We start from the raw sequence: 26,363 nt of genomic DNA, 5'->3' as shown, positions 1-26,363 counted from the left end.
GCGGTGGCTCTGAGGCGGGAGCCGCCCGTGTTTGTGCCGGTGTCCCCGGCCCCGCTGTCCCCGCTCCCGCTGTCGCCATTGCCCTCAGCGAGTCCTCCCGTCCGCCTGGGGGCGCTGTGGGGCCGCCAGGAGCACGGAGCTGGCGGAAGTGACGTAGCGGAAGCGAAGCGGCCGCCATAGCAACGGCGGGATGAACGCGCCTCCGGCCTTCGAGTCCTTCCTGCTCTTCGAGGGCGAGAAAAAGTGAGGGGGTACCCGGGGGCGGCTCCTTAAACCCGGGGGGCGAGTAATTAAACCCTAATCAGAGCCGGGAGGGGGGAGCCCCGGCCTTTCCCCGCAGTTCCCTGGCGCGCACGGCTCGCTGACATCCCTGTATCCCAAAATCCCCAGGATCACCATCAACAAGGACACCAAGGTGCCCAACGCCTGCCTGTTCACCATCAACAAGGAGGACCACACGCTCGGCAACATCATCAAGTCGTAAGTTGAGGCGGGGAGGAGATTTCGGGGGAGGTTTGGGGTTTTCCTGCCTTTCATTTCACTCTTTGGGGTTTTTATTCCCCTTCCAGGCAGCTGCTCAAAGACCCCCAGGTGCTGTTTGCAGGGTACAAGGTCCCACACCCTCTGGAACATAAAATCATCATCCGTGTCCAAACCACGCCAGATTACAGCCCCCAGGAAGCTTTCACCAATGCCATCACAGACCTGATCAGTGAGCTCTCCCTCCTGGAGGAGAGGTTCAGGGTAAGGGGATTCTTTTCCTTTTGCAAAACTCTTTGGCCTTGTTGTAATGTTGGTGTGTGTCTCAAAGCTGCTGGGTTTAGGTTTATGAATTAATCCAAGCCACTCTCCTTGTGTTGTTCAGCTGCTGTCAAAGCCTGGCTGCTCTTAAGTGCATTTTTATTTTCTTTTTTTTTACTTCTCCTGACAAAACTCTGGGCCTGTATTTTTACTTCTCATAATTTCTGCTCAGTTTATTTATTGATTCAGCCCCTGAATCCTAAGATTTAATCTTACTCAGACTGAGATAGTACCTCTGATGTGCTGGGAAAAGGCACCAATTTGTAAATAAGTGTTGATTTTAATTCCAGTATTATTTTTCTGGTTGCTGTAGAGATTTCCATTGTGGGTGGTTGTGATTCACAGAAGATTCACTGGAATGATTAAACACCAACATCCAGCCCAGTAACAACTCCTCTCTAAGCATGTGCATTTTTCCTTTTGCTTTCCAGGTTGCAATTAAGGACAAACAAGAAGGAATTGAGTAAAATGGAGCAGACTGTTGCTTCTGAGGCAGAATGATGTGTCTGTTACTGGATGAGATATTTAAACCTCCACTCATGGCAAAAATTTTCCCCCCTTGTCCCACTTATGTTTAATTTTTGACAGCAATATTTTAATTTTTTTTTTCATAGCCAACAGGCACTTTGCCAAGAGGATAAATGTCATGTTGGATTTGGTGGATAAGTCATTAAAGTGATTTTTAGTTTTCTAATTGGAGCTTTAAGGCAAATATTTGTCCTGGGCTGCTGGGGAGGTTGCTGTGGGTAGGATTCCAGCATGAGAAGCTGCTCAGTGACAGCTGGAGATGAACTCTCTGCTTTTTCCTGCCAAAAATTCCAGGCACTGCCAGCTGAACTGGTATTTTGTTTTATTAAGTGTCATTTCTATAAAACAAATGCACAAATTGTGAAAACTTACAGTAAAAGGAACCGGATGTTTACAATGAACTGATGAGTTTAACAAACTCTTACCTTGTTTGTTTTTTGTTTTTTTTGTTTGTTTTTTTTTTTTTTTTCTCCATCTGGCACATAAAGCTGCTCTAGAAAACGTTGATGGGCACATGGGGAACAGTCACTAATACTGCACTAGGTCAAAGCACGGGGGTGGAGCAGTGGCACAGGGGACTAGGATTTCTTCCAGATGGCTGTAATGTTCACACTGGTCAGCACAACAAGGTAGGTGAAGGCAGGGTCTGCCACCACGTTGTTCACCAGGATCTCAGGGGGCTGCTCCCCGTTCACGCGCAGCTCCGGCCACGTCAGGATCTGTGGGAGAGCACAGGGAGGGGACATGGGGACCTGGGGCACAGGCTCCTCCTGCTCCTGAGGAGCTCTGGGATGTTCCTAAAGGGCCAGGGTTTGGTGCACGAGGGAAATCAATTCAGCCCCATAGGATCTGTGGGATATTCCTAAAGGAGCAGGGTTTGGTGCACAAGGGAAATCACCTCAGCCCCAGAGGATCTGTGGGAGAGCACAGGGGTGAGGACATGGCTGAGGGGGACATGGGGCCCTGGGGCACAGGCTCCTCCTGCTCCTGAGGAGCTCTGGGATGTTCCTAAAGGGCCAGGGTTTGGTGCACGAGGGAAATCAATTCAGCCCCATAGGATCTGTGGGATGTTCCTAAAGGGCCAGGGTTTGGTGCACGAGGGAAATCAGTTCAGCCCCATAGGATCTGTGGGATATTCCTAAAGGGGCAGGGTTTAGTGCACAAATGAAATCACCTCAGCCCCAGAGGATCTGTGGGAGAGCACAGGGAGGGGACCTGGGGCAGAGGCTCATCCTGCTCTGGGATGTTCCTAAAGGAGCAGGGTTTGGTGCACAAGGGAAATCACCTCAGCCCCAGAGGATCTGTGGGAGAGCACAGGGGTGGGGATGTAGCTGAGGGGGACATGGGGACCTGGGGCACAGGCTTTTCCTTCTCCTGAGGGTGCTGGAGCTGTAGGCTATTCCTAAAGGGACAGGGTTTCACAAGTGAAATCAGCTGCACTTCAGCCCCAGAGGAATTACTGGTGGCTGGGCAATGTATTTCCAAAAAACCTGAGGAATTACAGAATTGTTGAGGTTGGAAAAGAGCTCCCAGAGCATTGAGGCCAGCCTGTGACTGAGCAGCATCTTGTCACTCAGGGTGCCACCTCCAGGGATGGTACTTCCTTCCCACACCTGAATAACCCTTTCAGGGAAGAAATAACGGAACACTCTGTGGAATGTAGCTGCAGAGCAGTGGCTGAGAGCCTTTGGAGTGTTTGATTGTCCTTTCAGAGGGACAGGCAAGGGGACAGTGACTGCCCAAAAGAGAACTGTCTCCAGAGGGAATACTGGGCAGGAAAAGGGTGAGTGAGCATAGGGAAGCAGTGAGGCCTTTCCTGCCAGGGAATGTTCACTCTGGCTTCCCTCTCCTCCCTGGAGGATGTGGTGCCTGCACACCTGTGATTTGTGCTCCTCACCACTTTTTTAGGGCTGTTTTAGGAGGAGCTGCAGGAGGGGACAGATTTGCTTTGCAGCTCCTCCTTCCTGTCCCCAGTGAATGGCCTTGGCCACGCACTGGAGATTACTTTAATTGTTTGTGAGGCTCATCTGTGGAAACACAAGGCATGTTCTGGGACAGGCCTGCTCAGGAGAATGGGATCAGCTGAAGGGAGGCACAGAGAGCAGCTCAGCCCTACCTGAGTGGGGGAGATCCTCCGCTCCGAGCGCTTTCCCTTCGGAGAGCCCCAGCCCGAGGTGTAGGTGGAGAGGTTGTACATCCACACACTGCCCTTCTCATCCCCACAGAACACGTATTCTTTTGCTGTGAGAGCAGAAGAAAAAGCTGGGAAACAGGTGTGGAGCTGGGAGTCTGTTCTGCTGTAAAGGACAGCTGCAGGATCCCATATTTCAGCAAATTTCCCTTACGGGCACAAAAACATGAATCTACCTTACTCTGAAAAAATTCATTTGAACATAAACCAGCTCTCTTTAGTGTAGAAAAGCTAGTGCTAAATGCTTTGGGATTCTCCTGACTTCATTTTGGGAAGTGCTAACTGGATCAGGTTTGTTTGTTCCTTGTCAGACTCCAAACCCAACTGCCCAGTGTGTGACATCCCTGATGCATCCCACAGATGCACCCAGCATCCCAGTGACTCCTGAGCTCTGTGCTTTGAAAACCTGTGCAAGAAAGACCCCCCTAGCCTCAACTGCCCCCCCTTATCAGGCAGAAGGTGCAGCTGTAATTATTTATTACTGTTATTTCCACCCAGCTGCTGCTGGAGCTGCACTGCAGAGCTGCAGAGGGGAGAGCAGAGCTCTGAAATTCCAGGCCTCTGCCTCCAGCTCCAGGCTACTCCCATGGATCAAAGGAGAGCCATGGCCCCAGGAAATGAGTGCTCCTACCTGGGCAGGTGCTGAGTGTCAGGTAGGACATGTCTGTTGTGGACCACTCCAGCTCAGCCAGGATAACTGCAGACATTGTCCTCTGGCATCCTTTTCCCTTGGCATCAAAAGACTTGCTCCAGCTCCACAAGTATATGCATCCAGGTTTGGAGCTCTTGGAAACTAGGGAAGAAAGGAAGGGAGAGGCTGTGGCAGCTGCAATGAGACAGAGGTGGTCCATCCAGAATATGGATTTCAAGCCATGGGATCTGATCCAGCAGCAACTGTTTGCATGTGCTTTACCTTATTTCAGAATAACTGGAGGTTGCAGAGAGATTTTCAGTGCTATGTTTATGTTCCTGAGCTGCAGAACAAGCATAAGCTGTTCAGAAGGAGCCAGCCCATGATGTGAAACCCACAGTTCCCCTAAAAAATACCCTGTTGCCACCAGCCCTTGAGCAGAAAGAGACTCTTCCCCCCTTCCACATTGGCACTGCTTGGCCATGTGTGCACTCAGGGATGTGTCCAGCTGATTTCTGGTCCTGTCCAAGCATGGGTTTGCACTCTAAGCACATTTTTGGGAAAGACAAGTGACTCTGGGAGACAACTCCATCCTGTGCAGCCCCCCAGAAGGTAAAGAGGCTGTCACACTCCTTTCAGCCCCTCTGCTTGTCATGCTGGCTTCACCCTGCACATGCTGAAGTGCCCCACTGTTTTTGGGATTGTGCTGTTGTGTTTATACTCACCAACCACATCATCATTGAGAAAAGCCAAACCGTCAACCCTGTGAGATGTTGTCAAGCTCTCCTCACTAGGAAACTGGAATATGGCTTCAAAAGGCCTAGAGCAGGGGGAAAGGGTGAAATCAGCCAAATCCTGAACAGCCAGCAGTGAAAGGGCACCTGGCTGCAGAGCCCAGAAGGAAATCTGTGTGTGTTTGTGAGTCTCTTGCCAAGCTCAGGTGAATTCCCAGTTGAGTTTACACTTTTGGTCACTTGGGTTTACTTATACAGCAGAAGTCTGTTTGCTCAAGAGATTGCTGCACTCCATCAGCATCAGGATATTTGTCACCAGGGCATGACTTTGCTTGCTTCTTCCTCATAATTTTGTCCTGAGCTCCCACAGGGTCCCAGTTTCCTGGGTTACCTCACGTACCAGGAGCAGGGGAGGCCACACTGTGAGACTGGAAATGGATCCAAAAGTTTACACTCCGTTACACTGCCTGGAGATGACACACCCTTAACTTTTGGGGTATTGGATTACACTCCTGCCAGCCTTCCTGCACAGCAGCCTGCAACACCTGCAGCTTTAACACAAGCTGTGAACACTCCTTGAGTATCATGCTCCTATTTTTCTGGCCACTCTGGGAAGGGGAGGATGTTCTAAGTTTGATAGGATGTGCTGCTTTTGCTCAGACCTCCTCAGTTAGAAATCAAACCTTTGCTAGGACTACTTTTTGTTCTGGAAAGCAAATGCACATTCCCAGCTTGTGGTTCTCACCTGCTTTTTTGTCCCTTATCCAGTTTTATGTTCCAGGCAAAACAGCCATCTTCACAGCCTGCCAGCAGGTACTGCTCTGGGCAGGTGGGGACCAGGGCAATCCGGAGGGGGATTGAGGCTGTTTCCAGCACCAGCAGCTGGCTAAAAAAAAAGCAGAGAACAAGCAGTTAAGTGGTGCTGTGATAGTTACAGGCTCTTGGACTGGCCACATCTGGTTTTTGAACTTTTACCTTGCTTTGAAATTGTAGTCACAGTCTGGAATCCCAATATCCCAGAGTGCAATTCGCTTGTCATAGGATGCAGCTGTGGGACACAGAAGAGAAGCAGGTAGTGACACTGCTGCTCATCTGGCTCTTCTCTGCTAGCTGGCACTTCTGCCTGGGTCACAGTCACCCTCTAAGGCTCCAGAGAGCTCATTAAAGCACAGCAGCACTCCCTGAGGCTCCTGGCCCAGCATTTCCCAACACTGTCACACATGCACAGTCAGTGTTTAGTGTTCTTATCCTGTGCTCTAAGAGGGGCAGATAAAGCAGTTTGTTTCCTCGTGTCCATCGCTGAGTTGTGGCTTCACAAGGTCTTTAGTTAGTGGCCCTCTGAGCCTGTTTCTGGTCAGGGCTTCTAGTGGAATCTAAAATATGAGCTCCAACCTCTACTCTCAGGTAGACATCACTTTATTTCATGTATCCATGGCTTACTGTGTTCACATCCACAGCAGCTCCCAGTGGGAAAGTCAGGCACCCACAGAGGGTGAGAAACATGTCACCAAGCTGATACACTGGAAGCAGAAACAGTTCTAACAGATTACTCTGAGTAACCTGGACCCTCATCAGATAGCAGCCCTCAAATTCAGAGTTTGTTGGTGTCCCCTCCCCCAAAATGATGCAAAGAATCTCCCTTAATTACTCTAAATTTTTCTATGAAATATAACGAGTCTTGCTGTCCACACCATTAAATGGCTGTGCTACCAACCTTCTTATCCCTTCCACCACCCTCCTAATCCTTTCCTCTGCTTCTGCTTTTGGCATTCCTGAGCTTCTTCTTGAAAAGTATCCCCTATTCTAAAAAAAATATCCACTTTTAATGGTTCATGTAGCACTTTAACCACTCCAGGATGTGGGTAATTGTAGGCAAGAGAAACAATGTGCTCTGGGGTGCAGGTGCGGCCTGAATGGCTCTGTCCCAGCTCACTGTACAGCCTGACAATGCAGTTACAATTTGTAACATGATGGTTCATTACCAGTCCATGAGCCACAGCCTCTGTGTGTGGCAAAGCTCTCCTTGACATCAGGACCTGAATAGAAATCTCTGTTGAGGCACAGAGTTCACATTAAAAAAAATCAAAGTAAATTAAGCACATTGTTGGATAAAATGAAACCCCACAGCCCATAATAAGCTGCTGTGCTGCAGGAGAGCCCTGCCACTGCCTGGCTCCCAGCTGCCTGCTCTGCCATTCTTCTTACTCATCCCTGTGGAACAGATCCACTACTGGGCTTGTTTGTGGCTAATGTGTGTGTGACAGCCACCCTGAGAGCCACCAAGGGACAAACAGGAGCTGCTGCACCTCAGCTAAAGAGGCAGGCTCTGGCTGAAACAAGCTGTTCCTGCTGTCACAGGAGAGTCACAATGTTCTCTCCCTAATGCCTGTCCATGTCTTTTGTTCCTGTGTCCCTGCCTGCCCTGGTGACAATTCCCCTTGTTAAGGAAGCCCTGACTTTTCCACATCACAACTAAACCCAGGGATTCTGAGGCAGACTTACTGAAGAGGTGGGTCTCCTGGGTTGGGCTGAAGCAGACAGTGGCAATGGGCTTTTTGTGAGCCTTTATCTCTCCATAGCAGAAGTCAGCTGCCACGTGGATGAGTTTGACAATGCCTCTCCTCCCTGCAGCTGCCAGGATGTTGTGAGCTTTCTTGCGGCTGTCGCTGAGCACCATCGTGAGGGTTGTCCATGCAACGCTGAAGAACTCCTGGGGCACAAGGAAAACAAGGCTGGGGTGACAGACAACAGAGAACAGCCAGCAGGGTGGTGGCTGTTAGCTCAGAGAAAAGACAACTGTCACAAGTGCTACTCAGGTGGAATGGCACAACTATTTAAGATGGAGCATCAAAACTCAAAACAGCTCTCAGAAGAACATAAACTACAGAAAGAGGATTTTATACCTCTGTGCTGTCAAGCAGGCTCAGCAGCCAGACACATCTGTGTGAGGACTGGCAGGCTAATCTCCTAAACTAATAAAAACATAAACCCAAACCAGGCTAAAAGGATAACAAGCAATATTTATCATCTATCTTTATCTTAACACCTGTAATTGTAATTGTTACAGGTTCTGGTGTTGTAATTATTACAGGTTCTGGTGTTGTAATTATTACAGGTTCTGGTATTCCCATTCAGTGCTCACCCTTCCCACTTGCAACCCACCTCTGTAGCCACTTTATACTTTTTCAGCACTGTCCCTGTCTCACAATCAATCAGACACACAGATTCCCCTCCACAGGTTGCCACGGTTCTGGAGGAGCTCACAATGGGATCTGAAAGAGGAAAATAATGGGTGGGAAGTTCCCAGGTTCAGGGATAACACACGAAGACTGCAGCTTATCACTGCCTGGTGCTCTCCCAGTCTCCTGTTTTCAAAGTCAAAGGAGAATTTACGTAAGCAAGTCTCTTCCTGACAACGGAGACTACAGCTTGAAGGAGCAGGGGTCTGAGGCATGGAGTCTGCTGGGATTCCAGAGCCAGGTGGTTCTGGGAATCCTGCAAACCTCTTTAAGAGCTCACCTTTCCTGGCTCCAGAGTCTATCACTGGCTCGAAGACACAGGACCAGAGCTGTGTTTTAAAATCCTCACGGCTGTTGCCTTTACTGTGACACTGAAGAAAATGCAATGGCTCTGCACTGACATCCTCCTACAATAAATCATCCACATTTAGAAAATTCATTCCCCTGACACGGTTGGCCTGTGATTGCCTTGACAGAACCCTCTGCTGAACACAGCAATCTGAGTTAAACTCAAGTATTTTTCAGCCTGTCTGTGCTATGGAGAACAGGAGAGACCGAGGTGCCACAATGCTCAAGACTCCTAAAGCAGCAGGGAACTGTTTAGCAAAGATGTGCCCAGCAGACCCCAGCAGAGAACCCCATTTCCTACAGCAGAGAAACATGGAAAACCCTTTAGATCCCCACTGGCCTGAGCTGAGGGGGAAACACCTTTCCCCATGCAGCCCCTGAGTTGAGAGCAAGGCTTGCCAGTCCCATTTCTAAGCACAGGTTTGCAGTGCACCACCTCGGAGCGCTGGTCCATCCATCCCCCAGAGGGGATCCACTGGGCTCTCCTGGGGGGGTTCCTCCTCTCCCTTGATGCCTCTGAGAGATTTAAAACAATGACAAAAAAAAAAAAAAATCCAGACCAAAACTCACAATATATTTGGCCAACTATGAGCTCCAAGCTGTGCAGAGCTCTGAAGAAACCTGAAGGCAGCTCCTCCCACTCTAAACCAAGAGGCCCCAGGCCAGTCCCAGGGGGCTGTTGGATGTACCTTGCGCTTGGAGTTCTTCACAGGGGTCAAGGTAACCACACTGCTGTCCTGCTCCTGGCTTTTCTGTTCCCCTGTCATCTGACTGGATCTTCTGTTGCTTTGCCCCTTGGGAAACTGCTCTCCATTCTTCTGTGTCCCTTCAGCTCCTTGCTCAGGGGTTGCCTCCTTGGCTGGTTGGTTTGATGTTCTTGGTTTGTCAGGAGCTGGGTCATCCTCCACATGACTGGATTTTCTGGGATTGACTTCAGCTTCCTCCTTGGTGTTTGCCTGGGTCTTGGACCTCTTTTTTCCAGGGCTTGATTTTGAATGATTTCTTTTCCTCTTGCTGGGTGTTACTGTGACCTGTAAAGCATGTTGTCATGTTGTCAGGTTCTACAGAAGGTTTTTAGCTTCCCCGAGATGTGCAGACAATTTGTAAGTCAAGGACATTAATTATTCAAATGCAAGTATCCTCCCACAGTTACAGACTGGGTTCCAGGAATCAGACAGCCCAGAGCTGCAGGGTTCCTAGAGGCAGAAGCTAATTGAAACTACACATCCAGCCTCCTTTTCAGCTCCCTTCCCCTGTCTCAGTTATTTGCAATTTACATTCAATGTGGAAAAATAAATCTCATCTATGGACCACAGGGGTTCAGACTGCAGTGATTTCCAAGCAGGAAAACACCAGCAGAGCCTGGCCAGGCATCAGCCCAGGTCTCTAATTAAAATATCTCTTCCTAGAGGAGAGGTGGAGTGAGTAGCACTGCACTCATGAAATGTTTTTGGTCCCCTATGAGAATGGAAGCTCTCTCAGGGAGCAACTCGACCTTCACATTTCTGGGAAAGCTTCAATCTGGCTGTAAAAAAGAACCTGAGCTGTGGGATACAGGCTGGAGCCTGAGACTGCCCCTGTGGTTACCAAAGGGTCATAAATGTGAACTGACAAGAGCTGCTGAATTCCCAGGAAACAGAACATTGCTAATGTAACTGGAAACATCACCTACCGGAGCCACCTCTTCTGCAGCTTCCCTGGGGCTTTCCGTGCTTTCTTCCTCATCCTCATCTGTCTTTTCCTCTGGTTCAGTATCAGAGTTTAACTCCAGACCTAGTGAGTTTGCCAGAAACTCTTCTGCAATCATTTTCACCTGAGAAGCAAATATGTGGATATGTTAAAAAAGAAAAAGATGATGACGAAAGGGCCACAGCATATCAAGCTCTGATGTGTCATGGCACAAAGAGCTTCTTTGCTGAGGTTTTAATATCAGCTCCCACTATTCTGTGTGAAGTTCACAGTGGTGGAGGAGTCCCCAGCTGACATTACATGACCCAAGAACTTCGCTTTGTCATGGGCATTCAGAGTACACAGCTGTGGAAAAAACAGCACAGCAATACAACAAGACAAAGGAGAGACAGAAGTCTCAATTGTATTGAGATGTATCTCAATTGTGTGAACAAACAAAACAAATGTTATCAACTAAATGGTAACTACACTTCTGTCATTATCTTTACTCTTTCATCAAGAATAAAAGTTACTATTAAACTAATTTGCAAATAGTTCAGTATTAAGGATACTGCAGTCTGATTAATGAGTACAAGTATCATTATTGCTTATGAATTAAAAAATAATATTTAATGACAGCCATTTCAACTTGGTGCACGTTTACACCTGATAACTGCTTAACAAAGCAGTGAAGAAAGAGAAAAATGATACCACTTGTCATCAAGAGCACCCAAATCCATGGAGTGTTTCACTGCAGCCCATGCAGGAGCAGGAGCAGGGTCCTTGCCTGGGATGTCACCTACCCGCCAGCGGGTGAACTCGCTCAGTGAGCTGGGCCCATACACCACGTTGGTCTGCACTGACTTCAGGAACTTCTTCTTGATGGACTTCACCTGCTCAGCTGTGTATTTCTCAGGGAGTTGGTCACTGAAGAATTTTTTCCAGTGAGCAGTAACCTAGGCAGAAAGACTGAGTTTATTCAACAGAAAAGCACGAGAGAACTCATGAAAGCATTTAAGAAGTGGCCAACCCTACGTGATGGAACCACTTTAATTTATTTATTCATGTTCAAATGACCACTTCAGCTAAGGAGAAGTGGTTCAGTTCCTCTGTAGCAAGCTGGAGTGAGTGTGGCTAAGCAGACACTGTCAGCATGGACCCAGTTAGAGAGATAGCTGGACTCCAAAAGGCTGCTCATACAGGATGTTCACCTGCCAGCACAGTTTCCCATTGGAGTTTCTGGTGGGCAGTTTCACATCCATCAGCATTTGGACCCAACAGATATTTTTACACTGAAACACAGGACTAAGAACTGGGCAGGCAGGTACAAATAACACCAGGGCAGAGACACCACAAAAAGAACAGCACAGGGGAGTGTTTGGTGTCTCATTAAACAGCCAGCCATGATCAGTTGTCTAGGACAAGAGGCTGAGCAGCTCTCAGAGACCCTTTGAAGTTCACAGGTTTTATGCAGACAACACTCAGCACAACTCATCCCAGTTTTCAGGATCTGAGTTTTCCTCCACTGTTACACAGAAGGAATTAAGAAGATAATTAACTAGAATACAAATGGTAAGAGTAGTAATACATGACAAAAAACAGCCAACCAAACCTTTTTCATAATTGAACAATAATTTTGCTCAAGATCACAACGATGCCTTGTGGAGACAATCTGTCAGGAGCTAAATTGTGTAGACAAATGAAAATAGAGTTCTACACATCCACAACTGAAGAAGAAAGAACAAATCCTTATTCCTGGTGAATGGTGGAAAAAGCAGGATTATCCAGAGCTTGATTTTGTTCTCCCTGCTCCTGGGGCCTGGACAGTAACTTAAATTAGATGGGGAGGTGTTTGCAGCTGTTCTGGCAGCACCAGGCTTCTCCCATTCCTGAATGATGATCAGAGTGACCTGAAAAACTACAGGATCAGACACAGGCCTGGTTGGCCCTGCTCCTGTCACTTAAACCAAAGGCAAATTGCTTGCATAGAGCAGGTAGAGCAGATGCCAACAGTGAGCAGAGAAAGCAGCTGTAAGACATTTCCTGGGTGGCCCATTCTGCAGGCTGGGCTCAGATCATACCACAGGTATTGCAAACCCCTTGAAGCTTGTTTGCAGCTCTGTCACTACACTGAGCACAGGATTTAGTTATTTTTGGGGTGTTTAGAGGTTAAGGAAATATCCCACACCTTACCTTGCTGGTGAGCTTTTGGCTGTTGACACGCCTCACGTGGTTGGCCAGTTTGGTTATGTCCTTGCCATTGAGCAGACGAAGATTTTGCAAAAGAAACATTACTTTATAGTCATCATTGAGCTAGAAGGAGAAAAAACACTGGAGTTACAAAATTTGCATATGTGGTACATGCTTTACCTTTAGTCCTTGATTAAAATACAGCCTATATGAGAATGATATATTTAGTAAGGGAAAGCGATGTCGTACAATCTCCTCAAGATTTTCAACCTGTATTTCACATTTTAGGTGTGAATTAATGTTCTTTATGAGTTGGGATCTTAAACTGCAGACAGAGCTGCCCAGCCCCCAGGCAGTGCTAACATCTAGCACAAGGTGGGGGCTGTGTAACTGCTCATCTGCTGGGCCTGAGTGCAAGACTGGGAGCTCTGCTCATATCCCTGACCTCTAACACAGGGGAAGGCCTGTCCTGCCTCCAGTCAAGGAATTCCAGCAGGAATTCCTTGGGTCAGATAGTTCACCATACAGCCACACACATACTAACAGTGTGCAACAACAAATAAATATGTGGGGATGGTGAGTAGGTGATGCCTGTTAGCAGCACAAATAAAATCAGTTTTGGATGTTTGACTTGTATAGATCATTGGATGTTTGACTTGTCACCAGATCCTCTTGGGAGAAGTCAAAACCTAAACCAGACTAATCACCAAGTTTAAACCCTCATCTGAGGACCCAGTCTGTGCTCTTTTCCAGAGCACAGAGGGCACTAAAACTAATACAGATATTAGAATATAAAACTAGCATTAGATATTAGGAAAAAAATTTACTGTGGGGGTGGTGATGCACTGGCAAATGTTGTCTAGAGAAGCTGTGGCTGCCCCATCCCTGGGAGTGTTTAAGACCAGACTGGATGGGGTTCTGAGCAACCTGGTGTTATGGAAGGTGTTCCTGCCCATGGCAGGGGGTGGAACAAGATGAGCATTAAGGTCCCTTCCAATCCAAATCATTCTGTGATTCTGTATTTCTCTAAGAACCTCTCTACACAGTCATTCCTGTATTTTACACTAGTAAAATGTTTAGTATGAGCATGAGGTACTGTACCTGATAAGGCACCTAAGACAGCACTTTGGCCTAGAGAATCAAGACACAGATTTTAATATCTGAGCTGTTTTAAGCAAGTCACTTCTGCAGATTGAGAAGCAGCAGCACAAAGTGGTTAAAAGTCACACAAAGGCTGGCTGCTCTCTAAATGCCCTCGCCCTTGCCACCCAAGAACAATGTATAAGAACTTTGCACAAGTGCTGTTTGTTTTTGTCTCTGTTTAATGGAAGGAGGGGGGTAACTCACTGTCAAGTACACATTGTTCTCATAGGTCAGCTCCTCGAGCAGAGGGAACTGTTTCAGAGCAGTCACATCTTCCAGCTTGTTATTGTTGCAGTTCAGGACACGCAGATCAGGCAGGGTGAGGCTGTTGGGAAATTTGTCCAGTAAATTATCAGAGAGATCAAGTTTCTGCAGGTGCCTCAGGCGGGAAAACAAGCGCGGGTCTAAATCTCCAGTCTTCAACTGCAGCTTGGACAGGCTGAAAACAAAATAAAAAACAAAAAACCAACCATGAACTATCTGTAGCTCACTGGAGAAACAAATGCTGATTTCATAGCATAGATAGTCCCACCTGGTGGCACCTCAGTCCAGTACAACTCCCTGGGTACAACTGACCATTGGTTTTTTTAGGGTTAACTCAACTATCTCTTGAGTTATCACCTCCTCACAATAGAAGCACCATTTTGTAAGTTTTTAAAATTTTTATAAAGATTAAATAACTAAAAAGTGTTTAGTTCTACCAAAAGCTAATTTATTTCTTAGTCGCAATGCTTTATAAACATTTTTCAATCTATCAACTTTCTATCAAGTTCTAAGAATTCTTTACAAATCCATTTCCTACACTGGTGGCAGCATTCTGGATTGTGAGCACAGTGTGGGACAGGTGATGTGTCTGAGCTAACAACCACCATCAGAGACTCAGGTCTGCCCAATTACAATTAACCTGCAACTCAGATCATCTCCTAGGGGTTACTGAGGTGGCTGGGAGCAGTAAATCACCAGAAAAGTTCTTATTTTATATATAAAAAAATTACTACACCTCTCAAAGGTTTGGTATTTTATTCCTGTGCAATGTTAATCCAACAAGAGACCTGTGGCAATTCAAGACACAGGACCCTCAGTGTACCCAGTCCATAGAATGCACTGCATTCATTATTTCACAGTTCATGCCAAGTGCAGAGTGTGTCCCCAGATAATCTGGCTGTTTTCAAAGAACTAACTTCACAAAAAAGCATTTTTCCATTTCTTTTATAGTGAGATTTGTTGCAAAAACTTCCAATGGTAAATGTAGAAATTCACCTAACAAAATCCCAAAACTGCCACCAAAACAGAACTTTGTCCTGAAAGGGGAAGTGGTACAATATTGGTGAGGGGAAAAGAAATATCCCTTCTCTGTAAGAAAGTGAAAATTGCATAATATAAGCTGGGTCATTTATATTTGTTTAGATCATTCAGGTGAGCTCCAAAGGGAGCTTCCAGCCAACATCTCTTGAGGGCACAAGTTTGGGTTCCTTTAACAAACAGAATCTCTTTCTCTAATGACCAGTTAAAAAAATAAGCTTCTAGATATTAGTGAAGTGTGAATGAGACAAATAAATCCAGAAAGCAAGATCCTTTCTCCTTCACTTGCCATCTCAGAAGTGTAGCCAGCCAGTCAGAGCTGCTAAGACAGGTTGAGGACAATCCAGCTGGCTGCAGAGCTGTGACTGTGGTGTCCTTTTGGGGAAAAAAACTCAGTGGTGTTCCCCAAATAGACTTTCTGAAACACATCACAGTACAAAGCTGCATGGAGAAAGCCACAGTCCAAAAATCCAGAATTCAAACATATCCCCACCACTCTGTTATTGAGATTATTGCAGCTGATACTCAGAGGAACTGCAGAAATTCAAGCATACACCAATCAAGGACATCATTTCCTCATCAAGAAAAAAAAAAATCAACAGAGTTCTCTGTCTTGTTGGTGATTAACTGATGTTTCTTACTAAAAATAATTACTTTAGCACAAGGCAAACTGAAAGAAATAACTTTAAGGAGTACATGTGAAACCCAAACCTCCTGGCTTCAGCAACAAAAACAACAAAGGTGCCAGCCAGAAATTGGCCAGCTGAGCCACTTGGATTGGCCAGCTCTGTGTTAAATATTTGGAAGGACACATTTTTGCAATGACCTCTGTCAAGGACCTGAGTGACAAAACTGTTTTTGGTGGTTTTTAAGTGATTCAGAGTTTATTCTCTCCCTCTGCAATGTTTGAGGTAGTGGGATAACAGGGTTTAGGAGAGATGGAACTTGATGGAGGGAGAGGAAAATGGAAGGGAAATAATGCCAAAAATACTTTTAAAACCCTCTGAAATCTATGCTGGAAGATTCTTTTATTCACATTAAGAAATTGCTAGAAAAAATGCAAGGGCTTTGGGGGTAGGGATGATACCTTGGGCTTAGGAAATTGGGATCCAGCCTTGAAAAAATGGCAGCAAATATACAATAGAAATGGCAAAAAAAGGTGACATCTGCCAATAACCAATTAGAGAATGCAGTGCCACCATTGCTCACTGATCCTGCACTGGGAATGCCTTCTCAGCTCTGTGCTTTGATACTCTCTTCATTTAAGTAAAAAAATGTTTAGAGGAAGACAGACACACAGATAAAAAGCCATTGCCAGGTTGAATTAATCTGGAATTTTCCATGGGCCTGTCTGCACTTACTTGAGCGTCTCGATCTTTCGGAGCCTCGTGGATCTTGGAACTGCTCTTTCCAAAAGAAGTTCTGTGGTGATTTTGGACATTTTTAACCTCCACCTCTCTGCTGGAACCACCAGTCAGTCAGCTGGAGGATGTCTTCTGGTTACCTTGATAAAACAAATGGGAATAAGAGGAAATCTTTCAACAGCTCCAAGAGAGGGGAAAAAAAAAAAAAATTATGAGGTTATCTACTGGTTTTGCTGCTGTGTTGGAAGCCACCTTTTTTACTTGGTTGAAATGAACATGGCAGAGATTTTTATTGGATTGGGCACAGGTTCTCAGCACGCTGATCCAATCCATCTCCAGAACAACAGGGATACCTCCTGTGGCTGTTGGAGTGACAGACTTGCTGCAGGTGAAAGCTGTCCATGAGTGATGGCACTCAGCACCAGGACAGCATCACAGGGACCTGCTTGTGCCTCTCCCGGGCTCTGCTCCAGGAATTCCAACATTCTTTCAAACAAAAAGCAGCAGTAAGAGTCAACACACCTGCTGTGAATGGTTTTCTCCCAAAAAAGTGACACTGAACTCACTGGCCTGGCCAGCTGGACAGACTCTTGCCTGATGACTTCCAAATTCCCCAAAATTTTTGGAAAACTGAATTAACCAGCAGAAATTCAAGCACATACCAGTCAAGGACATCATTTCCTCATCAAGGAATAAAAAATAAAAATCAACAGAATTCTCTGTCTTGTTGGTGATTAACTGATGTTTCAGTAGACACAAACAGAGGGATATGCTGATATTTGGAATAACAGTGCTGACAGGACCAAAAGGGCTCCATGAAATGACTGGTCCAGGGCTTCCCATTCTTCCTGACACAGATTCCAAGAGAGGGAAATAAAAGAGAACAGAGCTCCAAGGCCAGGCTTGCTCCTGTCTTTCTGTGTTAGATCAGTGCTGCCCAAATGACATTCCAGCACATCGTGAGGGGATACGGGGCACTGAGCTGTGCTTGGGCTTGGTTTGAGCAGCAGCAAACATCTACAACACCTGCAACATTGTGTGATGAGCAAGAGGCACAATATCATATATACTGAAATATTGTATGCACTGAAATATCGTATACAGTGAAATATCGTATACACTGAAATATGGTGTACACTGAAATATTGTATACACTGAAATATCGTATACACTGAAATACTGTATACACTGAAATATTGTATGCACTGAAATATTGCATACACTGAAATATTGCATACACTGAAATATTGCACACACTGAAATATCGTATGCACTGAAATATCGTATACCCTGAAATATTGTATACACTGAAATATTGAATACAAGCACAAAGAGCTGATCTGAAAGCCAGCTCAAACAGCAGCTCTGTGGGATTTGATTGTTCAAAGGACAGAGCTCTCCCTGACAGTCCAAGCACAGGGTCAGGCTTGTTCAACCAAAGCTCCCTCAGATTCTGTGTCTACAATAAAAATGTGACACCAGTGACTGGACGTGCCATGGCCTCTCTTTGGCACACCGGCACAGCCGTGACAGGGCAGGAGCCGCAGGGAAGGCCAGACACGGCCGGTCCCATCCCACAGCCCCGGGGATGCTGCAGAGGCACATTCGGTAACCGGGGGTGCCGAACGCCGGGGTTATTGCACAGGGAACGGGCCCCTCCTGCCCCCCGCAGCTCTCGGGATGGAGCCCCAGGGCCGGGCATCCCCTGACCTGAACGCGTTCCGTGCAGCTGCCCCGGGACGCGATGCCGCGGCGGTGACAAGGCCACGGATGCCGGGCTGTCCGCGCACGCCGGGCGGCCTCCGGGCCGCGGGGTAGCACCGGCCGCAGGCCGCGGCTCCGCCCGTGGGCAGGGCTGGACCGGGCCGGGCGGGGCAGGTGCGGCCCCGGCCGAGGCCTCGCCCGTCACCGCCGCCTCCGGACACCGAGCACCGCGAGGGGCCGGCGCCGGCCGCGGCCTGAGGCGCCCCCGCGGGGCGCGCGCCGCGCCTACAACTCCCAGCGTCCCCCGCGGCGCCGAACAGCGGCGGGGAGCCCGGGCGCGCCGCGGGGGCTGCTGGGAGCGCGAGTCCGCCCGCACCCCCCTTTCCACCCCCGCTGCCCGACCGCGCGGCCTGCGCCCAGCCCCGCTGGCCTCACCTGGAAGCGGCCGGGGAGGAGCAAGAGGAGCCGGGGAGGAAGGAAGGGCGGGAGGAGGAGCGGGGAGGGGGATGCAGGCGGGAGCCGGCGGGATGCAGGCGGCGGGCGGCGGCGGAGGGCCGGGCTGCGGCTGCAAGGGGATCCGCTCCTGCCTGCTCTGCGAGGGGCCCGCGCCGGCCGCTCCGCCCCCGCAGGTACCGGGGAGGGGGCGGGCGGCGGGGCGGGGAGGGGCGGGCAGGAGGGCGGGAGGAGCCGGGGGGCGGCGGGGACCGGGGCCGGGGGATGGCGGGACCCCCGTGGCCGGAGCGGGGACCCCGGGGCCGCAGGGCCACAGCACGGGCCCGAGCAGAGCCCCCGCGGCGGCCGCCCCCCACACAGGGTATTGTGAATTGTTCAACTCTCAGAGCCGGAGCTCACCTGAGCCTCACGTGTTACGTTCACATTCATTTGTTACAGCTCAGCCTTGTGGCCTGCGCGGTTTTCATCAACTTTCCTCGTTCAGCATTTATTGCCATGACAAACCGTGTCTCTGCAGCAATACCCACCATTAATCTCCTTATACCTGTGGCCCTGAGGGTCATTGGTTCTTCCCTGCCCTTCCAGGATAAAGACATCACAAGGGGAAAAAAAATTGGCTTCAAACAAGCAGCACATTGATGCTGCAGCTGAAAAAAAAGAGCAGGGAATAGTTCCCCAAAAGCAGCTGTAAATTTTTCTGTCTGCAAGAACTCTGAGCAGTTTTCATGCTGCAATAGCAAGGTTGCAGGGGTAAATAATGGAAATATCTTATTATTTTTTTTCCCTTTTCCGTTGATATTTCCACAGGGAGAAGATAATTTCACTTACTGTCCAGCAACAGGCCTAGCTAAAGGAAATGAGCACTCGGAATTTGCTGGCTGGGCATTTCCCTTTCCAGGGGTGTTCCTGGTGGAGGAGTTCATTAGTGAAGATGAAGAGTGTGAGATAGTGGAACTGATGGATCGAGATGACTGGAAACCATCACAGTCTGGCCGAAAGAAACAGGTTGGACTTTGGAAGCACATCTGATCTTAGATCCCTCTGGAAAAGGAAAGCTGTTTTCAATTAAAACCCACAATATTGAGATGTTTCATTAAGTGTTTTCCTTTGAAAGCTTTTCCTGAAATCAATGGCAAGAATTATCTGTAATTAAAATCAGCTTCTTGCAAAAATACATGATAGTTACAATAAACAGTATTTGATCGTGTATGTTCCAGCATTAAAGTTCACACAATCTCCAAGGGAAAGAAGTAGGTGTTCAGATTTGGTTTTACTTTACAAATCCAGAGAGATTAATGTAGATTCACTGAGTCCTTTTGCAACCTGGCAACCAGGTCAGTGGAAGAGATGAGAACAGAACTCTGCAGGAACAGCCTCTCCAAAAAGACTTGTCCTAGATTTTTCCTTTACACCAGCTTTCCCCTCCCTCTTCTTTTCCAACAGGACTACGGACCCAAAGTGAACTTCAAGAAACAAAGGCTGAAAGCTGGCAGCTTTACTGGCTTGCCAAGTTTCAGCAGGAAGATTGTGGCACAGATGAAGGCCTGTGCTGTGCTCAGTGGTTTCTTACCTGTGGAACAGTGTAACCTGGACTACAGACCAGAGAGGGGCTCTGCCATCGACCCCCACTTTGATGACTGGTGGCTCTGGGGGGAGCGCCTGGTCAGCCTGAACCTGCTCTCACAAACTGTGCTCTCCATGTCCTGCGACTCACAGGACACCATCCAATTACTTCCTATTTCAAATAAGGAAGAATTAACCCCCCCTGCACCTTCCACGCAGACATCAGCGTGCAGAAATCCAGGAGAAGAGGGAACCGAGTGCTTTTTGTCACCGAGGCTGGTTCCAGGGAAGGAGGTGAGCGTGGCCATCCTCTTGCCCCAGAGGTCGCTGGTGGTGCTGCACGGGGATGCGCGGTACAAATGGAAACACGGCATCCGCCGCAGGCACATCCAGCACCGCCGCGTCTGCATCACCTTCAGGGAGCTCTCGGCCGAGTTCTGCGCCGGGGGCAGGCACGAGGAGCTGGGCAAAGAACTGCTACAAATTGCTCTTTCCTTCCAGGGGAGGCCCGTGTGACCAAGGGGTTGCGTTTTGTAGGGAGAGGTGTAAAATGAGGTATGGAATTTGTGTGATGAGGTTTATTTCACGTGTGTGCATAGATAAGCTCAATAAAATCAAGATTTAATAAACAAATAAAAGGGGGTGAGCTCTGAAACCTCCTGGGCAATGACAGCTTTTAGGCCAAAGCCAAAAATTTTAAGTTGCATCCATTGTCTGTGTTGTAACAAAAAAGCAAACAACCAGTTCCTAAACACTTAAATGAACCCAAGAAAGTTAGAAACACTAAACAGAGTATCAAACAGCCATTGACACAGTTTCAGCCCAAGCCCTGGCACAGATTTTAAGCTTTCCTGGCCCAAACTTGATACTGTCAGACTGGTTTGAATGTTGCATCCAGCCCTGGGGGTACAAATATCCCCTCACCCCCCTCAGACAGGTCCTGTAGAGACCAGGCCTCAGGGGCGGAAGGTAAGCAGGGATCTTTCCACAGTACAAAACACTGAGAATTAATTAAGGTAATTGTCCTTTGCTGAAGATTCATGCTCTAACAATGAGGATTAATCATAAATTCCATGTGTGACCTGTATCTTCTGGGACCAAAGAGCAGCATTTGCAGAGGACCAGTGCTGACTCTTCAGGCTTGGACAGAGATCAGACCAAAGGCCTGCACAGACTGTGTTATTTTCTGATCATTTGTCATCTCTGAACCCTGCTGTCAGCTCTCAGTAGCAGGAGTGAGATTTTGGGAATTAGCTGGGCAACAGACTGCAACCCTGGCAGCTATCATTTATTTTCCTGGCACCCCCAGCAGTCAGGTTTGAATCATGCCTCGTACCTAAGATTCAAGCAGTCATTTGCAGCAGAAGCTGATCTGAGGCCATCTGTCTGCTCTGAACAAACTTCTGTGCTCTTGAAAATGAAGTTGTGCTGTGGAAGAAGTGTGTGATCCTTTGATAAACATGGTGCTTCCTTCAGCACAGTGTCACCTGCAGCAGGAAAACACCACCTTGCCACCAGCAGGCAGTGCTGCCTGGCTTTGGTTGGCAAGGGAAGGGACAGGCAGATCTCGGTGTCCCTGCACTGCTGGGCTCTGCCCCAAAGTGCTTCCTTGGCACTGACTGCACAGGATTTGCTGCACAGCAAAGCACTCCTCTGCTTTTCTGCAGGGGAGGGAGCTCTACACCCAGCACAGCTACCAGGAATCAGATGGGTCACTCAGGATGCTTTTCAAGCAGAGCGCTTTGTGGGCTGCAACGAGCCAGGTTCAGTTTAGTGCTGATTCCAGCAGGGCTCCCATGGGCAGTCCCAAACTCCAAACCTCCATCCAGGTGGGCTGGTCAGTGTCCTCAAGCAGCTCCAGCAGCAGTTCCAGCTGTCACAGCACATCCCCTCTGATGGAACCTCTTCACTGCAAACACAGACACACAACAGGCGGGCCACACCTGCTCATAGTGAGCTCTGTCCCAGGAAATTCCTCATAAGCTGCAGCTGGAAGAGGGTAGATCTAGATTAGGTGTTTGGAAGAAATTCTTCCCTGTGGGAGTGGAGAGGTCCTGGCACAGGGTGCCCAGAGAAGCTGAGGGTGCCCCTGGATCCCTGGGAATGTCCAAGGGCATCTTGGAGCAACCTGGACTAGCGGAAGGTGTCCCTGCCCACGGCAGGGAACTGGGGGTGGGAACTGCATGATCATTAAAGTCCCTTCCAAGCCAACCCATGTTGTTGATGTCCAGCTCTCTCCCAAAAGCAGGAGTGTGCTGAGAGCAGCAGTTCCTCCCTTCTTCTGCAGCCTGGCACCCACAGGGCTCAGCAGCTCTGGGAGTGGAATATCCCCAGGACAGCACCTGGAGCAGAGGGGCTTTGTCCAAGCAGGAGGAGGAGCCTGGCACAGACACCCAGGGAGGAAACCCAGCCCAGGCTGTCACAGAGACAGCAAACACTGCACCTGGATACTCCTCACCCTGCAGTTCCAAACCTCTCCATGGATCTGCTCTCTGCTCAGCACACTGCAGCAAAGTGTTGCCATTAATGCTTGGCCCAAATTTCCAATGCTCCAATCCTACATTTATATTGTGCTCTCAGGCTGCTAAAACACTTTCTGTGTGCATCCCTGCTGCTCCATTCTCTCCACAGTGAAAGCAGATGATGGATTCTGATGAATCAGATTGCCACAATAACTTACACAGTGTCAGTTCATCTTGTGCTCTGCATTGCTGGCTGGATTTTTCTGCCTTGATTGAACTATACAGAAAGCTGCTGTTCTTGCCAGAAGATTTCAGCTCTTCCTAGCTGATATCTTAGATGTGAAAAAATGCAAATAATTAAATACTGAGCCAAAAAGTGAGGGCTTTTTCTTGGTGTTTTTGAATTCCAAAACTTAATCTAGTCACTACACAGGCATTGCTGCGCCACTCTTTTGACATTTTTCACCTGTTAAACAGCCTCTTGGGCATCATCCTTAAAAAAAAAATGCACACCCATCTGGTCAGTATTACTCCTTAAAACTTCATGTACATTCTCTCCTAAAAAGCCAGAAAAAAAAAAGCCAGAAAATAAACATTAACAATTTACTGTCAAGTACCACAGAAATTTGAGAAAGGTATGAAGATGTTCTAATCTTAATGAGCTCTTTAAAGTAATTTTGTCCACTAAGCTGGTATTATTATTAACAGAAGGCAAACTTTAATGGTCTCTCTGTTACAGGAGTTTCTTGTCTCCTTAACCTCCTTGTAAATGCCGTGCCAAGACCCAGACCCTCATTAAAAGGAATTACATCTAATTGTTATCTCCTTGTGCACTGCAAAGGGAGAATGATAATATCTGACCAAACTTGCTTCAAAAAAGCAGAACCCAAGTTAACCCATAAGAAGATGCTGGAGGACTTGAGCTGCCTTTCAAGAAATCAGTCTGAAATCACCAAGAAGCATAAAACTGAACAAGTTTATCCAGTTTCTCTCACACAGCTGGACAATAACTGAGATACATTCATTTTTCTACATTAAATATTGTTCATGCAGAGGTAAAACAAGAATAGGCAAAGCTAAAATACAGGTGTTTTTTTCTTTTTCTCTTAGCACTCATGGCTGTCACACCTCTGGGCAGAAAGCAAGCTCCCAGCTGGATACAGAGGGATTCAGGGAAATACTGTCCAAATCCAGCCAGTCAATTTTAATTACTGAAACTGCTTTGAAATGGCTGCAGGGGAAAGAACCTGTGAGTTAACCAGAAAATATCCCCTCTGGCCCAGCTGAATTTGATTGCAGCTTGAGGGGGCGTTGAGGAAGTTGATGCAATGAGATTTAAAAGATAAGGAATCTACAGCAGCAGGGAAATTCCAAGGGCTTTTTGTTTGTTAGAAGGCAAGAAGAAAAGGGGAAAGAAAAGGGGAAAGAAAAGGGGAAAGGAAAGGGGAAAGGGGAAAGGGGAAAGGGGAAAGGGGAAAGGGGAAAGGGGAAAGGGGAAAGGGGAAAGGAAAGGAAAGGAAAGGAAAGGAAAGGAAAGGAAAGGAAAGGAAAGGAAAGGAAAGGAAAGGAAAGGAAAGGAAAGGAAAGGGAAAGGACATTGTGAAAGGCAGGAGGAGCACCTCCACCCCCAGCCCAGCCCAGGTAACCTCGAGGCCATTTGGGATTGCTCATCCCCACATCCCAGAGGAAGGATGTGGGAGGGAAGGATGTGGAGGGATGTTCTCTCTGCAGCTGCACCCAGCCCGGTGCTGTCCAGAAACATTTCCAGCCCTCCCTCGGCCCGGGGCTCTCGCACGGTGTCACTTTCATCCCTCATATGCTCAAATCCAACACGACTCCACCTCTCACGGTCACAGTTTCCCCGAGAGCCTCCTCTCCATTGCAACAGGGAGCCAGCCCGGCCCCGGGGCGATGTTAAAAATAGGGAGACCACAGAGTGAGAGCTGCCACTGAATCCTGCAAAGGGAGAACCCGATCCTGCTCCCTCCAGCTCACGGTCGTGCCCCTTCTTTACTCCTGCCAAGATGGAAAGGGAGAGAGGAATTGCCTCCCAACCAAGGCTGGTGCACGGGAATGACACAAAGAATTGTTGTTCCCCTGTCCTTGAGAGCTCCTTCCCTGCTCCAGGGTGGGCAGCAGGGTCCCTGCAGCGGCATTTTCTTGCTGGGCAAAAACAAAAAAAAAAAATCTGAAGCAAGATCATGGCTGTGCCTAGATCATGGCTGTCCCTGTGCTAAGCTCCAGTGCAAAAATTGGAGAAATAGCTCAGACAAGGCAATAGCTGGTCCAGAGAGCCACAGCCCAAGGGGGCTGAGAACTAGGGCAGCAGCCACCCCAGAGTGCAGCAGCCCAGAGCCCAAAGCTGGCACAGAAAGCCAACAAACACCACAGGAGATCCTCAGCACTCGTCCCCAGCTGAGGGTGGAACCCTTGGGAGAAGCATCTCCATGCTGGCATGGCAGGATTGCAGCCACACAAAACCTGGGGCACTCCAGGAATGACACACACCCCAGGAACGACAGAGAGGTGACAGCACAGGACAGACATGGCCAGGCACAGCCACACAAACCCAGACGTGCCACAGAGAGCTGGCAGCCCTGTTGGGACAGCAGTGACAGTGTGGAAAGGCTGGCTTGGCTGATGGGAATCCTGCTGACAGCCACAGGAGCAAGGAGGATTTTGTGGTGCTGGAGCACAGAAACACCCAGCTGGACAAGTGCAACATCCCCACTCCTTCCTTTATGGATGAACTCCTGTGCCTGGAACCACAGGTAACATTTCTGCAACACAAACCTGGACCCAACAGTGCTGAAAATGTAAATAAACTGCAGGAAGAGAGGCAGGAGCAGGAAAAGCAAGTGCTGTTGTTGGGAAGGGAGAGGAGTTACAGCATGAAGGTGGATGGGTAACCTTGAGAATCAAAGAGCAAAACCACCCCCATTAACTCCTCATGGAAGGGAGAACTCAGTGCCCAGAGAGACACAAGAAATAGAGCTGCAAGCAAAGACAGGGAAGCAAGTTATTGCTCTGTTTTAGGAGCATTTGCCCTTGGGACACCATCCCAAACTGCACCTCAGACTCACCCCTGGAGCAAGGTGGTCCCACTCTAGTCACAGGTGCACTGACTTGAGACTGATCTTGAATGCAATCCCACCCAAGCCTGAATGAGTTATTCTACAAAATCAAAACAGTTTCTGCTGCTTTTCTCAATTTGCTGTTGCAAAAAATTAAATGAATGATCTGGCTGTTTCCAGACAAGCTGAATTGCTTTTGCAGCACTGTATGCACAGGGGGAAGCGCTGTTTAAAAAGATATTGCAAAAATGGTGCAATACTTTCCTTGAGAGCTTTCTGAGCCTATCAGCACACAAGGTCCTACAATTACTGATATTAAATGAGAGTGCAAAGTACAGATGAGAGATTCAGCCCATCTGGTCTGGCTCTGGCCCCTCAACAGAAATTCTGTTGGTAGAGGAGCTGACACGTGTAGCACTTGGCAGAGAACCCAACTCTGATTCTGTTGTATAAACCTTTAAATTTTTATTATGGTAAAAAGAGGAGGGAGAAAGGGGAGAGTCCTGGGGAGTTCATATGAATTTCATGACCACCCCACTTCCTGGAGGACACTCCTTGTTTTTTGCATATGCACATGAGTACAGATTAGTCATTTAGCACACAAAGACTATTTTCTTTGCTGCACATCAGCCAATATGGTACATGCCAACTGCAGCAAGAACAGCAGATGAAAGCCACAGACACAGTGCTAAGCAACTTGTTCAGCAATGCTCACATTCCCATGTAACAAGAGAGATGAGAGGTGGTTTCCCAAGGCCCTTGACAGAGGGGAATATTGGGATAGGCTCACCCTGCTCCCCTGGGGTCTGCATGTGCTGTCCCTTCTGGGAAGCTGACATGCATTACACTGCCTCAAATCCCAGTGGAATAAGGGCCCAGGGTTAAATAGAACATTATAAACATCCTTAATGATTTCAGAAACCTATAAGGCCTCAGAGACTCTGTAACTGCAGTTTTGGAGTGCAGAG

At 48.1% G+C, this 26,363-nt stretch overlaps 3 protein-coding genes across 4 annotated transcripts; 2 read left to right on the top strand and 1 right to left on the bottom strand.

The window, feature by feature from the left end:
* The first annotated feature begins 94 nt into the window (after positions 1-94).
* LOC131566410 (DNA-directed RNA polymerase II subunit RPB11-a) lies at positions 95-1,753 on the top strand. Its single transcript, XM_058817700.1, has 4 exons — positions 95-243; positions 391-480; positions 570-744; positions 1,233-1,753. Exons 1-4 carry the CDS (start codon positions 191-193, stop codon positions 1,266-1,268), a joined length of 354 nt encoding a protein of 117 aa, XP_058673683.1. The 5' UTR covers positions 95-190; the 3' UTR covers positions 1,269-1,753.
* Positions 1,754-1,755: 2 nt separating this feature from the next.
* LRWD1 (leucine rich repeats and WD repeat domain containing 1) lies at positions 1,756-18,477 on the bottom strand. 2 transcript variants are annotated; one of them, XM_058817697.1, is made up of 16 exons: positions 18,279-18,477; positions 16,137-16,279; positions 13,678-13,912; positions 12,334-12,453; positions 10,944-11,096; positions 10,145-10,285; positions 9,162-9,503; positions 8,405-8,531; positions 8,048-8,157; positions 7,388-7,595; positions 5,861-5,933; positions 5,631-5,771; positions 4,877-4,971; positions 4,152-4,313; positions 3,446-3,570; positions 1,756-2,048 (listed from the first exon to the last, which is right to left on the bottom strand). In XM_058817697.1, exons 2-16 carry the CDS (start codon positions 16,214-16,216, stop codon positions 1,908-1,910), a joined length of 2,253 nt encoding a protein of 750 aa, XP_058673680.1. In that variant the 5' UTR covers positions 16,217-16,279; positions 18,279-18,477; the 3' UTR covers positions 1,756-1,907. The 2 variants fall into 2 exon arrangements, with proteins under 2 accessions (XP_058673680.1, XP_058673681.1); XM_058817698.1 differs by lacking the exon at positions 18,279-18,477 and adding an exon at positions 17,850-18,002.
* ALKBH4 (alkB homolog 4, lysine demethylase) lies at positions 18,350-20,447 on the top strand. Its single transcript, XM_058817699.1, has 3 exons — positions 18,350-18,472; positions 19,104-19,301; positions 19,740-20,447. The coding sequence occupies exons 1-3, from the start codon at positions 18,350-18,352 to the stop codon at positions 20,373-20,375; spliced, it is 957 nt and encodes a 318-aa protein (XP_058673682.1). The 3' UTR covers positions 20,376-20,447.
* Positions 20,448-26,363: the final 5,916 nt, after the last annotated feature.

The sequence above is a fragment of the Ammospiza caudacuta genome, chromosome 20 (genome assembly GCF_027887145.1).
Source record: "Ammospiza caudacuta isolate bAmmCau1 chromosome 20, bAmmCau1.pri, whole genome shotgun sequence".
Taxonomy (NCBI): Eukaryota; Metazoa; Chordata; class Aves; order Passeriformes; family Passerellidae; genus Ammospiza; species Ammospiza caudacuta.
Note: the sequence above shows the minus strand (reverse complement) of the source record. Positions and strands in the feature narration are given on the sequence as shown.